The sequence below is a fragment of the Melopsittacus undulatus genome, chromosome 5, assembly GCF_012275295.1.
Source record: "Melopsittacus undulatus isolate bMelUnd1 chromosome 5, bMelUnd1.mat.Z, whole genome shotgun sequence".
NCBI classification, from domain to species: Eukaryota; Metazoa; Chordata; class Aves; order Psittaciformes; family Psittaculidae; genus Melopsittacus; species Melopsittacus undulatus.
In genome coordinates, this window is record NC_047531.1 from 27821351 (window position 1) to 27836275 (window position 14925).

General features: G+C 41.6%; 1 protein-coding gene across 1 annotated transcript in view; it reads right to left on the reverse strand.

Moving 5' to 3' along the window:
* LOC101879244 (tRNA-dihydrouridine(20a/20b) synthase [NAD(P)+]-like) overlaps nt 1-14925 on the reverse strand; it is a 37850-nt gene that overhangs the window by 10159 nt on the left and 12766 nt on the right. Inside the window, exons 6-9 of the mRNA XM_034063400.1 lie at nt 13943-14045; nt 10359-10459; nt 8873-9023; nt 2371-2506 (exon numbers count right to left, since the gene is read on the reverse strand). Coding sequence (XP_033919291.1) covers nt 2371-2506; nt 8873-9023; nt 10359-10459; nt 13943-14045 — 491 coding nt within the window. The remainder of the gene's footprint in view (nt 1-2370; nt 2507-8872; nt 9024-10358; nt 10460-13942; nt 14046-14925) is intronic.

Genomic DNA, 14925 nt, shown 5'->3' on the forward strand with positions numbered 1-14925 from the left:
TAGGTTATAAATGGCTTTTCCAGAAAACATATACTGCGACTGCAAGTGACAGAACACTGCCATGTTTACCTGCAATTTGTTCTAACAGTTTATTTTGATTTAAATCATGTAATACATCGCAAATCCCCCCTCATGGGTTTGCAGCTACTTCTTCAATCTTCAGAATGCCTCAATAATCAGATTTCCACTGAAATGAAAAAAACAAACAAACAAAAAAAAAAGCCCAAAACACCCCAAACCCCAAAATAAACTAATGCAGGACTCAGGAAGAGCCCTATAAGTACTTGGCACAAGAGCAGTATACTCCCTGTACTCTGAAAATGTTGGCTCTACTACACTTATGTACGCTTTTATCATTAAGGCAATTGCTACTGATGATTTGTATGCTAAGGATTAGACCCCATAATTAGACACTTTGCTCATATATCTTACTCTATTACCCAACCAAGCATCATCTGTTACAAAAAATACCAAAAGAAATTGTAAATGCTTAATGGGAAAAAGTAGAATTGAGATGAACAGCTGTTTGCTAACTGATGATATCAGAGGTTACTGGGTACAGGTGGAAGCAGAGGGGAAAGATTACTTTAGGAAGAAGGAAAAGAACAGTTTATAAAGACTGGTAAACAATCCAAAGAAAAAAATTAAGAAAAATCTCCAGAAGCTATTTAACTAAAGCACAGAGATTGCATTTGACTGCTGGTAACAAAACTGTAGATAATTTGTAATGAAATTAGCCAGAGATTGCCTTATTTACTTTGTGTCCACCTTTTCCCTATTAATACACACGCAATTATTTCTAAAAACATTTATCTTAAGTTCTGTTCTCTACGGTATCTCTGAACAGGAGACAGTGCACACATAGCACACTAATCTTACAATATTTATATTTATATCCAGTACCCTATATGTAATTGCTCTTGCCTCTTTGGTGCTGGAATGAAACACTTGTAAATGAACACAAATGCAGGGGCCAAGCCACAAAGGAATCTAAGTCATGGTATCTGTATAAAGTTAAAATAAACCAATTCTGAACACTTGGCTTCTCCAGTGCAATAGAGATCTGCAACAGCTATGACTGTTTTTGCAAACCATGCAATCAAACACACAAATAGAAACAGACAGGAATACAGTTTCCAGTTTCTGGCTATCACTTACAAGCAGCTAAAGAGAATGTGTTGCTAAGAGAATGTGAGAGCAGGACAAAAAGAGGACTTTTGGCCAAATCCCAGCAGCGGGGAGGGTGAAGTACCAGTATGCAGAAAGAGACAAATTCCATGGCTGAGGGAGGGAGTCTGAATTGCTTTAATAAAATACCAAATACCCAAATATTGTAATCAATTCATACTTGGGAAATAGCCAACACGCATTTCTGTGATCCTTGTTTTACATCACCTCTCAACTGGATTTTCTTTTTGCATCCCTTCTAGTGTTTTTTTGTTCAGAATCTGTTCTCTTTTTCTGAAGATTTATTACAGTGCTGGTAACCATAGACACTGCTCTGGATAAACAGGAAGGAAACCTGTGCACACCTGCAGTGAATTTTGTTTTAACAATGTACTAGACTGAAGATTGCTGTAAAAGTCTTCATAACTTGGGTATCTGCACTCTAGCTTATGATTCAGTCTCTTTCAACAGAAGTCAAACTAATCAATTATGAGAGATTTCACACATTTATCATCTTTGGTGGCTTCCCTTCCTGTATACAACCACAACAGACAAATGATAATTTTCTTTATTGTTGTCATAAAAATAATATATCTTTGGTCCACTGGTGGTTCTTTGAAGTCAGGAATTGTTGGTAACAACCTGATTAATATTATGTCAGTGCCTTACTGAGAAAAGAAAGCATCAGGAAATTGGCTGACCCACCCTAAGAATAGTTGCAAGAATACAAACCACAGTAAATACAAAAAGACCAATTTTACAAGTTAGAAAAGACATTTCAGGGCTGGAGCAAATCCTATTTAGAAGCAGCAGCCAGCACAAGAGCAGCTATATTGTAGGCTTCTCTGTACTGGACTGCTATAGCCCTGACCTAAACAGCCAACAGTTGAGAATACAAAGAACAAAATTAGTGTCTCCCTTCATTTTGTTTTGCTTTAATTCAGAAAGACATTTTTAAAATATATTACTATTTTAATGAAATTTGTACTGGAAATAGAGAAGTTCATTTGGTTTCTTTTTTTAATAAAATACTACTGAAATCCATGTTAGGTATTCTGCATTACATATTATAGAAACATTGCTTTTCCTTTTGCACCAGAAAGAAAGAAATGAACAAACATTATTCAGTTGCAAACCATTCTCATACATTCTGTACTAGACACTTGCTGTATAAGAAAATAACCAAAAAAAGCTCACAGATACCTCCTGTGGCCTTTCAATCTTGGCCAGGTATTTTTTGGCTGCTTCAGTAGCATCGTTCACTTGCATTTCCAGAGCTGCATGAGATGCCATCTCTTTTGCCAGCTGATTAAGAAGGGTAATAGTACGTCTCAATACACTGGTGAAGAAACACAGTGAACACAGCATAGTAATTCACAGCACAAATCAAAACCAAACAAAAGCCCCAATCCTCTTCTTTCTCTGCATTGTATGTGGAAACAAAACTATAAAAGGACTGTTCAAGCACACAAAGAGAAACATCCAGGCACATCAATGACATATCAGCAGAATAGACACCGAAAAGATTTTCATCCATAAAAAAAAAAAACAACAAAAAACCCCCCTCATTTTTACCTGGCACAGAACCTCCCTCCTCCCAAAAAATCCACATCCACTGAAGGTTCAGAGACCTGTTTGCTTAAAGCCTGACATGTTCTTACATAACCATCCTTTTAAAGATGTTGGATCTCTAAATACAAGACCCAAGCAACACATTAGGGTAATGAGTACAATGCAAAAACAACCCTCCCAACCCAAATAAGCACCCTGAAACTTTATAAAGTTTACAAAGCTTTATAAACTTCATAAAGCCTTACAAGAATAAAATTAGCAACACGAGCATATTAATCTTCAAAGTACTCTGTCAATACCATATAAATCATAACATGCATCAATGTCAGCACTCATATAGCACTTCAAACCTAAGCTTTGCAAATACCTCGCTTGATTAGATCTAGGGATTGCCTCTTTGCATCACTACTTTCATTATTCACCTTGGAGTCTTTCAAAGCAGTATATTGCTGAGCCAAGTAAAGGCCAAAGCAACACTGAATTAATTCCTGTACTATAACTATGCAGCTGCTCTTCAAAAGATATTTGAAAATCCAAGTAATTGACTTTTTCTAACTGAAAACATATTAATAAAACTTTTGGCTTTCAAGGTAAGCCCTCCCTGCCCAGCTTTTTCATCGAAAGATCCTATTCTTTTTTTAGTTTTAATAAAAAAATTAAGGTCCCCATGTCACTACTTTTCTACGGGTTAGCATGTTTTACTATTGCTTACTGATTTACAAATTCAGCAGTTGGGAGTCAGTAAAACATCATTAATAAAACAGAATCACAGCATCATGTAGGCTGAAAGGGGCTTCCAAACATCATCATGTTCAATCTCCTGCCCAAAGCAGGGACAAGTTGAGAAGATTGCTCAGAGGCTTGTCTAGTTGGGTTCCCACTGTCTTAAATGATGGGATACTCCACCATCTTTCATGGCCCTTGTTCCAGTGTTTGACTGCTCTCAATAGCAGAAGTACTTTTTACCACAAGCGTGAATTTCTCAGGTCTGTTGCCTCTTATCATTCCTGTGTGAATCCACTGAGAAGAGCTAGCTCCATCTTCTCTACATCTTACCACTAGACACCTGTAGAAGGCAATAGATCTCTCCTTCAATGTCTCTCTTTCTGGCTGAAGCCAAGCTCCCCCATCCTCTCCTCGTAAGTCATATGTTTCAGCTCCAACCTTCTCAGTACCCTGGTGCAATAATCCAGTGTTTTGGGAAGTCAAAACCAGACACAGTCCTGCAGCACCTTATGTGCCAGATACAGGGGAACAACCACTTCTGTTGACCTTGCTACTAAAGGCTCAATACATGATTGACTGTCTGCCAGGATCCCCAGATCCCTTTCTAAAAAGCTGCTTTCTACGCAGTCAGCCAGCCTGGATGCTGTACATGATCATCATATAAGATGTCAGAGTTTGCATTTGCCTTTGTTGAAGTTAAGATTTCTGGCAGCACACTTCTCCAACTTGTCAATCTCCCTCTGAATAGCAGCCCTGCAATTCAAGATATCAATCACTGATTTGGTAGTCTGCAGCTTGTTGAGTGCACATTCAATCTCATCATTCATGTTGTTAATAAGGACATAAACAGTACTGAAGCCAGTACCAATCCCTGAGGGACAATAGCTGAAATTTGCATCATCATACGTTGAGCCCAAAGGCACAGGAAATTTTCCATCCACTTCTTTCTCCATTTCTCCAGCCTATATCCCTCCACAGCTAGGCTATGAGGATACTACAAGAGACTATGTCAAAGGCCTTGCTAAAGGCACACAACATCCACTGCTCTGCCCTTTATCCATATACACAGTCATCTCATTGCAGAAAGCAACAGGGATGATCAGGTATGATCCATCCCTCAGTAAATCTATGTTGGCTGTTTCAAATCATTATATCTTTCATGTCCCTGAAAGTGGCTTTGAGTGAGATTTGCTCCATCATCTACCCAGGGAGGCGAGGCTGATTACTCTCTAGTTCCCTATATCCTCCTTTCCTGTTTTTTGTCCTTCTCGAAGACAGCTGCGATGTTTGCCTTCTTGCAATCACCAGTACCTTCCCCTTTATCATGACAATCTGTCAAAAATTACAGAGTACAGCCTTGCAATGACATTCACTGATTCCCACTGCCTGCACTGTGATTCATCCCATCCTAGAATGCCATGGACTTGTATATGCCCAATCTGCTTAAGTACTCCCTAGCTTCATCTTCTGCTACTATGGGTAATATTGTATCCCCCACCAACTCTCCTAGAAGGCTCAGAGAATTGGCAGGCCAAACAGCAGTCTTTACTAACAAGAAACAATGTAATGTAAGGTTGGTAATGAGACACTCTATGTCTCATTCTTCTCCATACCCTTTGTCCTTTGGTCCTCTGCAGTGGCCCATGTTTTCTTTAGCTTCCCTTTTGTTTTCATCCCTTCTTATCCCTCTCTGGTTCAGCATGGGGTAAGAAAGGGCCAGACAAGACTTAGCAGGCTCTCCAGGACATCAAGTCAGATTAGCAGACAGGTGCCTCTGTCCTACCCAGTAAAAGTCTGTAGTAACCATGACGCTCCGTTCAAACAGTTCGGTGGATGAAGTCGCAGTGGGTCCCAATACCTCCAATGATAGGAGGTAACTTTCCTTGCCTGTACCCAGTGTTCTGAAACTGCTGAACCACACAGAGAAAACAGCTTTTGGTGTGTTGCCAGAATGACAAGCTTCCAGCCTCCTCCACTTTGGGAAACTCCTTCTATCAGTTCTGGAATTCTCCTATTGGCTGATAAGCTAAAATGAACCAAAACTGACCCAAAAAATAAACTACAGGCATTCAAGTACCCACTCACACCTACATGTTGTTTCAACTTGGTTAAGCAATTATAGTAGCAGTATAGGATAAAGCAACCCAAGGAATACTCTTCCCCCTTTTCTCTGACAGATATTATACTTTCTGATGGATAAGCAAAATAGCTCACTAAGAAAAATGTCCATTGGTATAGCCATTAATATACGAATATTTATTCCTTCTAAATCTTGGTGAAAGGCCAGTACCCAGTAATGGCCTTAAGCCTTCTGGAGCAGAGCTTTTATCCACATTAAAAAAAAAAAATCTATTAGGACCACCTGACAAGTTTTCTTCCTGAAAAACCAAGTTGGAGTAGGATCCTGAGGGATCAGCTTCCAACTCCTGTGTAGGACACAATACAGAGGAATACTGCTCTTCGAGCAGAGATCACAAACAGATATGTGCATATTTACTTAACCCTTCTGAAGGAAGCCAGAGAACATGATACATTCCTATCACTGTTGTGCAAAACTACAAACACATTTGTTTTCTGGAAGTTTCCCTGCTTAGGTTTTATATGAATTTTTCCTTGACACTTCTTTCCATACAATGCTCCTCAATAACCAGCTAAAAAGGCCACACATGCCTCCAAGGGGAATACGCTTGTCATAGGTCTCTGCGATTACAGGCTTTCCCTGTTCTGTGTTCCTCTTTCATATCTAGGCAATATCACATAGCTCACTGAAGAAATGCAGAAGAGGGGCAGCATTTTTGCCCAGTGTCACTATAAAAACATACAAATAGGAAAATCATTTGACTTAGAATCATAGAACAGTTAGGGTTGGAAAGGACCTTAAGATCATATAGTTCCAACCCCCCTGCCATGGGCAGGGATACCTCACACTAAACCATGGCACCCAAGGCTCTGTCCAACCTGGCCCTGCACATTGCCAGGGATGAAGCATTCACAACTTCCTTGGGCAACCCATTCCAGTGCCTCACCACCCTTACAGTAAAGAATTTCTTCCTTATATCCAGCCTAAACTTCCCCTAAGTTTGAGCCCGTTACTCCTTGTCCTATCACTACAGTCCCTAATGAAGAATCCCTCCACAGCATCCCTGTAGGCCCCCTTCAGATACTGGAAGGCTGCTATGAGGTCTCCACGCAACCTTCTCTTCTCCAGGCTGAACAGCCCCAACTTTCTCAGGCTGTCTTCATACGGGAGGTGCTCCAGTCCCCTGATCATCCTTGTGGCCCTCCTCTGGACTTGTTCCAACAGTTCCATGTCCTTTTTATGTTGAGGACACCAGAACTGCACACAATACTCAAGTGAGGACTCATGACAGCAGAGCAGAGGGGCAGGATCACCTCCTTCGACCTGCTGGTCACATTCCTTTTGATGCAGCCCAGAACACGGTTGGCTTTCTGGGCTGCAAGCACACACTGAAGCCGGCTCATGTTACGTTTCTCATCAACCAACACCCCAAGTCCTTCTCCTCAGAGCTGCTCTGAATCTCTTCTCTGCCCAACCTGTAGCTCTGCCTGGGATTGCTCCGACCCAGGTGTAGGACCTTGCACTTGGCGTGGTTAAACTTCATCAGGTTGGCATCAGCCCACCTCACAAGCGTGTCAAGGTCCCTCTGGATGGCATTCCTTCCCTCCAGAGTATCAACCGAACCACACAGCTTGGTGCCATCAGCAAACTTGCTGAGGGCACACTCAATTCCACTGTCCATGTCACCGACAAAGACGTTGAGCAAGACCAGTCCCAACACCGATCCCTGAGGGACACCACTTGTTACTGGTCTCCAGCTGGACACTGAGCCATTGACCACAACTCTTTGCGTGCGGCCATCCAGCCAGTTCTTTATCCACCGAGTGGTCCACCTATCAAATTGATGTCTCTCAATTTAGAGACAAGGATGTCACGTGGGACAGTGTTGAATTCTTTGCATCCAGGTAGATGACGTCAACTGCTCTACCCCTGTCCATCAGTTTCATAGCCCCATCATAGAAGGCTACCAAATTAGTCAGGCAGGATTTCCCCTCAGTGAAGCCATGCTGGCTGTCACCAAGCACCTTGTTGTTTTTCATGGGCCTTAGCAGGCCTTCCAGGAGAATCTGCTCCCAGATTTTGCTGGGCACAGAGGTGAGACTGACTGGTCTGCAGTTCCCTGGGTCAGCCATTTTCCCCTTCTTGAAAATATTTCCCTTTTTCCAGTCATCGGGAAGTCCACCTGACTGCCACGATTTTTCAGATGTGATGGACAGGGGCTTAACAACTTCATTCTCCAGCTCCTTCAGGACCCAAGGATGGATTTCATTAGGTCCCATGGACCTGTGCATGTTCAGGTTCTTAAGATGGTCTCAAACAGATCCTCTCCTACAGTGGGCCCAAGGTCTTCATTCTCAGAGTCCCTGCGTCTGCCTTCCAAGACTTGAGTGGCGTGGTCAGAGCCTTTGCCAGTGAAGACTGAGGCAAAGAAGTCATTCAGAACCTCAGCCTTCTCCAAATCCAGGGTAGCCAGTTCTCCTGATAGCTTCCAGAGAGGGCCCATGTTGTCTCAAGTCTGTTTTTTATTTGCAATGTAACTACAGAACCCCTTCCTGTTATCTTTCACATCCCTAGTTTAATTCTAACTGGGCCAAATGTCTGTTTCCATTCATTCACATTAGTGAATGAATAGCGCCCAGTTAGTTCATGGGCTCCTTGCCCAACTGAGATCTGCAGGTTGTGGTGGCTATTGTGAAGATTCACAGGTAGTCTTGGCTGCTCCTGCTGGCCGGTACAGAACCATCCTTTCTGTTACCCTGTTTTTTTAGTTGTATTTAAACATCTTGAAAGGGATACTGCAATTAAGATCATGATATCGTAGCAGGCAGCTGTTATAAAGCCCTTGATCTGAAATAATATCTGAAACTTTCCTCAGAAGCTGGAACATTATCCTGCAGTTCCTAACTTCAAGCTTTAGACAAAGTGGCTCAAGTCAGACTCAAGCTTTGTTTCCTAACTTGCAACACATTAAGATTATTTAAACAGTGTTTTAGTTTTTGAGGGTTTTTTATTCCAGTTTTCCATGTTCAAAACAAACGGAACATAAGGCATAAGTTTAAGGAAGGAAATTAGTATTCCCTGAAGAAGCTTCTCCTGCAAAATACATGTTTTCTCAAGCATTCAAAATGTTTCTTTCCATGTGCTGCTCACAAACATTAGTAAATATCATCTTCCCTGTGCTTACATGCCTCACAGCCAATCTGCTCACACTTAATTCTTTGATCTCTTGAGACTGATCTTCCAATCTTTTTTTATAGTTGCATTACTTTGTGCGATAGTTCCTTTAACAAACATGCTATGTAGAAATCAGAAAAACATTCTACTTACAGCCAAAGAAACAAGGAAAAACCTGAGAGATAGAGGTTTCTTTGGGATCGGAAGAGTTTCATCTGAATATGATCAAAGGCACTGGAATTGACATTTACAGCCCTTTCATTCACATGAACTGCTGAGTACTTCTTGACTTCTCTAACAGCATCTGCAAACAAAAACAATTTGTTCTTATTCACATCTGTGGGTATTCATGCATGATAAACCAGACACAGTACTGGAAATATGTATTTGGGCTTTCTGCTCAGCAAACAGGCACAAGACAAATAGTGACATGACTTATGTTACCCATACATTTTAAAGATAGATCTTGATAAACGACTATAGCATTATAACACATTTCCACATATAATGCTAAACCCTTGCCCAAACCATGCTTGAACAGTCATTTCCAACATCTGCATCAAGCCACCAAGGTTCAGGCCAAAGCAACACACTCTACAAACGTTACCAGAGACCCTGCAGTCTCAAATTGTTACTGCTGATAATTGAATTAAAATCCAGTCAGTGGACAAACAGTGAGAAAACAGAAAGGAAAAAGAAGAGATGTCTTCTGAAGTATTTACTTCATATGGAATTTAGATAAGCATGTGTTTTAGTAATGACAGAAGTGCCTATAGCTGAATTACAGAGGGAAATAATTATTTCTAACATCCATCCAAATAGGAATACTATAGTATTGTTGAACATGAACAGAAAAGAGGGGATAACCTACACCTCAGCTTTCTTTGATCTGCCTTTCATCCATCTCTCAGTTTCCTTTCACCTGTCATATACTCCTGATAGTTCTGCAGAAGGGCCAATACACTGCCAACATTTTTGAAAGGACAAAATAATTAATTAGGACTTACATCCATATAAAACCAAGATCCTTTTATAAGCTCCTATTACAACCTATACATGTAAAGTCATCATATACATAAATAAGGCAAACACAATACCTAAAATCTCTTCTTACACATCAACAAAAATATACACTTCATGACACATCATCAGTTCTTACAGCATATGGGTCATCATTCAACCTCCAGATCCACTAAAGCTTTACTCCTACTTGATAGGCTTCATCATCTACTTGTAACAAATGTAGCCAACAGCTGTTTTGTAGCTGTGCTAGGCAAAAGTAGTCAAATAGTCCAGGGCTTTGATATATTCCTCTGTTCTATTTCAACAACAACCAAGAGAAAGAGTGCCATCTACTGTATACTGCACAGCTCAGCCAATTCTGGTTCTCAAACATTTAAAGTTTACCTACTTGTGTGAGAAAGAGAAACCAAGCAGCAACCTAGACCAAGCTCCATTTTTCCTCCTCAGTCACTACTATATTACGATTGCATTTGTATAAGCCCTCTCCTCCTCCATTCTATTGCAAAATGATGAAATAAATCAGATTATTTAAATTTCAACTCTCCCAACTAATCTACTGCCATGGCCTCCATATACCAGTTGCCTCATCCCCATTAAGAAATTACTAAGCACTTACCAAGAAACAAGACGATCAGTAAAACTATTATTGTAAGGAACATCTTGTTCCAAAAAACTGCCACTTTGCTCCATAGAGGAATCATAAAAATCTTCTGCCATCTGTAAAATAGCATTGTGTTATTCAAGAATTAAGCATTAAAAAAAGAGCATAACAACCTCACAGAGGAGAGCTTTATTTATAAGAGACTTATGTAAGATCTCTAAAAAGCTGCTTTAATTGCAACATAATTTAGGTATACATAGTTTCCCAACAATCCAACTTGCTTGTCTCTTTTTTGGTTTATTATTAGGTCCTGAACACAAATAAACAGCACAATTAATTCAGGGGTGGGGTAAAGATGTAAAACCCATTCCAACATTTTTATTTCTATCCATGTATACCCCTTGTTGCCAAACAAAATAAAAACCCTTCACAAACTAAGATAATCTCTACCATAGAATCATACAATAGTTAGGGTTGGAAAGGACCTTAAGATCATCCAGTTCCAACACCCCTGCCATGGGCAGGGACACCTCACACTAAACCATGTCACCCAAGGCTTCGTCCAACCTGGCCTTGAACACCACCAGGGATGGAGCATTCACAACCTCCCTGGGCAACCCATTCCAGCACCTCACCACTCTAACAGTAAAGAATTTCTTCCTTATATCCAATCTAAACCTCCCCTTATTTTTTACACCGATGACTCTGCATAATTAGAAAGTACAGATTGTTATTACATTCTATCTTGCAAATGATAACAAAATGACAACTCATGTTTATGTTTTGTCAAGGGCTAAAACCTCTTTCAAGAGCATAAATTTGTTGGCTAGAGAAACAACTTCAGAGGCCCATTGGTGGTGAAGACCATTTTGTTGTTTATACAATTGCTGACTCAATATTCTTGCAAGGAGGGCTCTGCAAGAATTCACACTTGGGAGTACAAAAAAAGCATGTGATGTGCTCAAATTAACTGAAACTCAGAGACAACAACAGAACACCTGCTTGTCTTTTGCTGCAGGTTAGAACCACTGCTACTGCACAAGTGAAGTAATATCTAATGATGACACTGGGGGTAGAACACACACCTGCTAGTCGTTCCAACTTTTGTTAAGAGTATTTACATTTTCCAGAGACTGTTAAAATTCATCCTTCAATAAAGCAGTTTCTAACCTACTGTGAACTTACATTAGATCACTGCATCATCTCCAATGTTTCCTTCTGGTTCTGTACCAGAAAGAAAGTGTTTAGCATTGTATGCTCAAAAACCCCATTTAAATCTTTTGGTATCATCTGAATTCTTTATAGCAGACAGCCATGGTTTGTGTCAACAAAAAAGCTTGCTTTAATTAAACCAAGCTACAAGTCAAACAAAGCTAACCTGCTAACTCTTCAAACACGTAATTCTCCAAGTTTCATACCAATCTCCACTTAAGAGATCTTCTTCGGTATAATCTTAGGCCAACTACACAGCCAAGTTATATTCAGGCTAAAAAGGAAAAATAAATCTCTAATGCAAAGTCTTACTATGTTACATTTTTACACTTATTTTCCCTCAAGTGTGGGCATTTGTTTTACTAACACTCCCATTTCCTTTTGGTGACAGAAGTCACATAAATGTAACTGTCCAAACTACAATACTGGCCACAACTAAAGATGTACTGCATCTGGCATTACAGTTCTGTCTTTTTGCTTACTTGCATTTTTCTATTGTCAATTTACTTATTCCATAGGAACTTAAAAGCTCATTAGCAAATTCAGAAATTAGTTTAACACTCAAAAAGGAGGCAAACAATCTGTTTGAAGACTGACTAGTAAATCAAAACTTCAGAGAACAGCAGCTTCATGTTTGTCTTCAGTAGTGCATGCTTTTACCACTGACAGAACCAGCTCCCAGACCACTAAGAACTGTTGCTCTCTGGTACTGTCAAGAGCAACCAAATCTAATCTGTAACCACATGTTTCCTGCAACAGTTTTATTAAGATGTTAATTGCACATATCACAAAAACCACTGTTCAAAGGAAGAGTTTAATGCTATAAACCAAGCACAAAAATCTATCCTTTGTATATAATTACGAGCACTGTTTAGTGTTTGAATAGATTTTGGTACACTTCAGGTTATGAATTTGGTTTTCAGACACAGGCTAGATTCAAGCCCTGTTTATGTCACAAGTGAAGCCAATACTCCCAATATACTCTGCATGTGTCATCAGCCAGCAGAAATTCTTGCAGCTTGTTGCCTCACATAAGCCATTAATAATCTGATGATTACAACACCCAAAATACTTCTCACTTTTTACATACAGTTGCACTTAGAAAACAACAGAAAATACCAGAACTCAATAAGCTATGCTGAAATGCTAAGGCCTTTCCAAGCCAGCCTGCAAAAACCAAACATTAGTTTAGATTTTAGAAGCGTTTCAAATTCTAAAGTTGAGGAAACATGACTCATCATTGGTATTGGCTGTGGAGGATCCAATCATTAAGACTCTCTTACATGTTTATGCAGTTAAATTCAGACTCTACAGGGCAAGGCTTTGTTTCAGATTTTGTTCCTGAAGGTATTACAGTAAAAGCTACATTTTTATCCTAAATATGAATTTAAATTTAAAAATGCAGAAAGCAAAGGTATAATGGTTTTTACACAACACAAAGTGGATTTTTTTATTTTGTTTAAAAAAAAGCTTTAAGGTTTCATCCTTTTTTTTTGTTTAGTTGGTTGGTTTTTAAGATTTACTAATCTTCTGGAAAGAAATCATAACCATTTTTCTTGCCTCTTGCAGAGAAGTTAGCTTTACTTCCCATACAGAAATAAAAGTAACATTACCAAATTTGAAGAGTTACTTATAGGAAAACAAGGTAATGCTGTAAGTCCGGCCTTTGCATATGGTAAGAGTAATTAACACATTTTGTTTCTTTCCCTTACTAAGAGCACTTACTTTACAAGAATGATTATTTTTCTTGATGTTTGAGTCATGTTCCACAAATGTTATCTTATTAAGCTACATATAAACTTACAGAGGCCTTTATTTCAGTATTTCTAAAGCTTTTGCATCAAGCTGAAGTCCACATTTTTTTAAACAAGCGACCACAAGTTTCCTGCAGCCCTTACACACGCTATATGCAGCCAGCTTTGAATATCAGATGTCTCTTATCTCTTCAGCACCCACACTGCCTAGCACATACCACAAGGCTGCAAAGCTGCTCCTCACAAACTTGACAAACAACTCCTAGAAAAGCCACATGTACCCTCATTTCTTGCTGAGCTCACAGCATGGGAAGCCAACTGTCCTGTATGCTGGCTGCTCCAAAAACTATGGAGACAAGAGGCCCCACTTGCTGATGCAAGCAATAGGGTTCATCCTGGGCACCCTGGCTGCTGTTGGGATGAATCAGCAGTGTGTAAAAAACCAACACTCTTCAAAAGAGGCTTATGGCTCTTGAGACTCCAGATGCTCAAGTTCCAAACAGTATTCTTTCAGCTCAGGTCACAAGTAGTTTAAGGAGCAACAAAGCTCCGTGTTTATAACAACAAAAGTGTAAACCAGAGGCAAGCCGGTGAGAAGACAGAGCTGGGGTTGCCAGCACACTGAAGTCCTACCTCAGCGGAGAAATAAACGGCAGGCACAGCACCAGGATCACTCCTATTTCGCCGTACAGGAAGGCGGCAACTGCCGTCCACTGGAAAGTCATGGTCCCGAGGCCTGCGGAGGAAGAGGCGGCTCAGGCGGGCTCTGACATCCTGCCGCCGCCGCCTCTCCGCTCCTCAGCTGCCCCGCGATGGGCCACAGGGTTTCAAAGGGAAACATCTCAATGTAACTTAACCGCAGGCTCGGGGTGTGTGTGTTCCTGCACAGACTGCCTGTCCCGATCCGGCCGGCGGGGCAGAGCTCCTCCGCCTGCCAGGGAGATGGGATTCTTACCGCTACCACCGCCACCGCCTCAGCAGCACCCGGTGCAACCCCGCGCGAAGAGACTGCAGTCCCGCCTGTGCTGCAGGCCGACAGCTGCCTCCCGCCGCGCCCGTTCCCCCCTGCACAGCCGCGGAGGCAAGGCCTGGCCGGCCACAGGCTCATCCCATCCCGTCCCCCCTCACGGCGGCCGGGCCTTCGCAACCACCTCAGCGCCGGCGCCCGGTTGAGCCTGACGGCGACGAGTCGCTAAGGGCCGGGAAGCGGAGCCTCCTCCAGCGGAGCCGGCCGGAGCTAGCAAAGAGTGGGTTGGACCTTCTCGCCCGCGCTGTCGGGCGGAAGCAACGCTCGGAGAATGTGGGCGGGACCGACACTGAGTGACACAGCGGACACAGCGACCCGCGAGGCAAGGCTGGGCGGGTGGGGAACGGGCTGAAGAGGCCGCGTTCACACCTCGCCGTCGCCCTGAAGGCAGGCCTCGGCTGGCTGTCCTCCTGGCTACCCGCGCTCTGGGGGGGCCCGAAGTAAGACATGGACTAATGCCCGAGCCTGACTGCCTTTACTGAGGACTACGACTCTGTTGAAAAACGCAGGGATCTCCACGTTGAGAAAAGTTAAATACTTTTTTCACACTGAAGGAATGGTTGTAAACGTTTTGCTCTGGGGTCTTGCT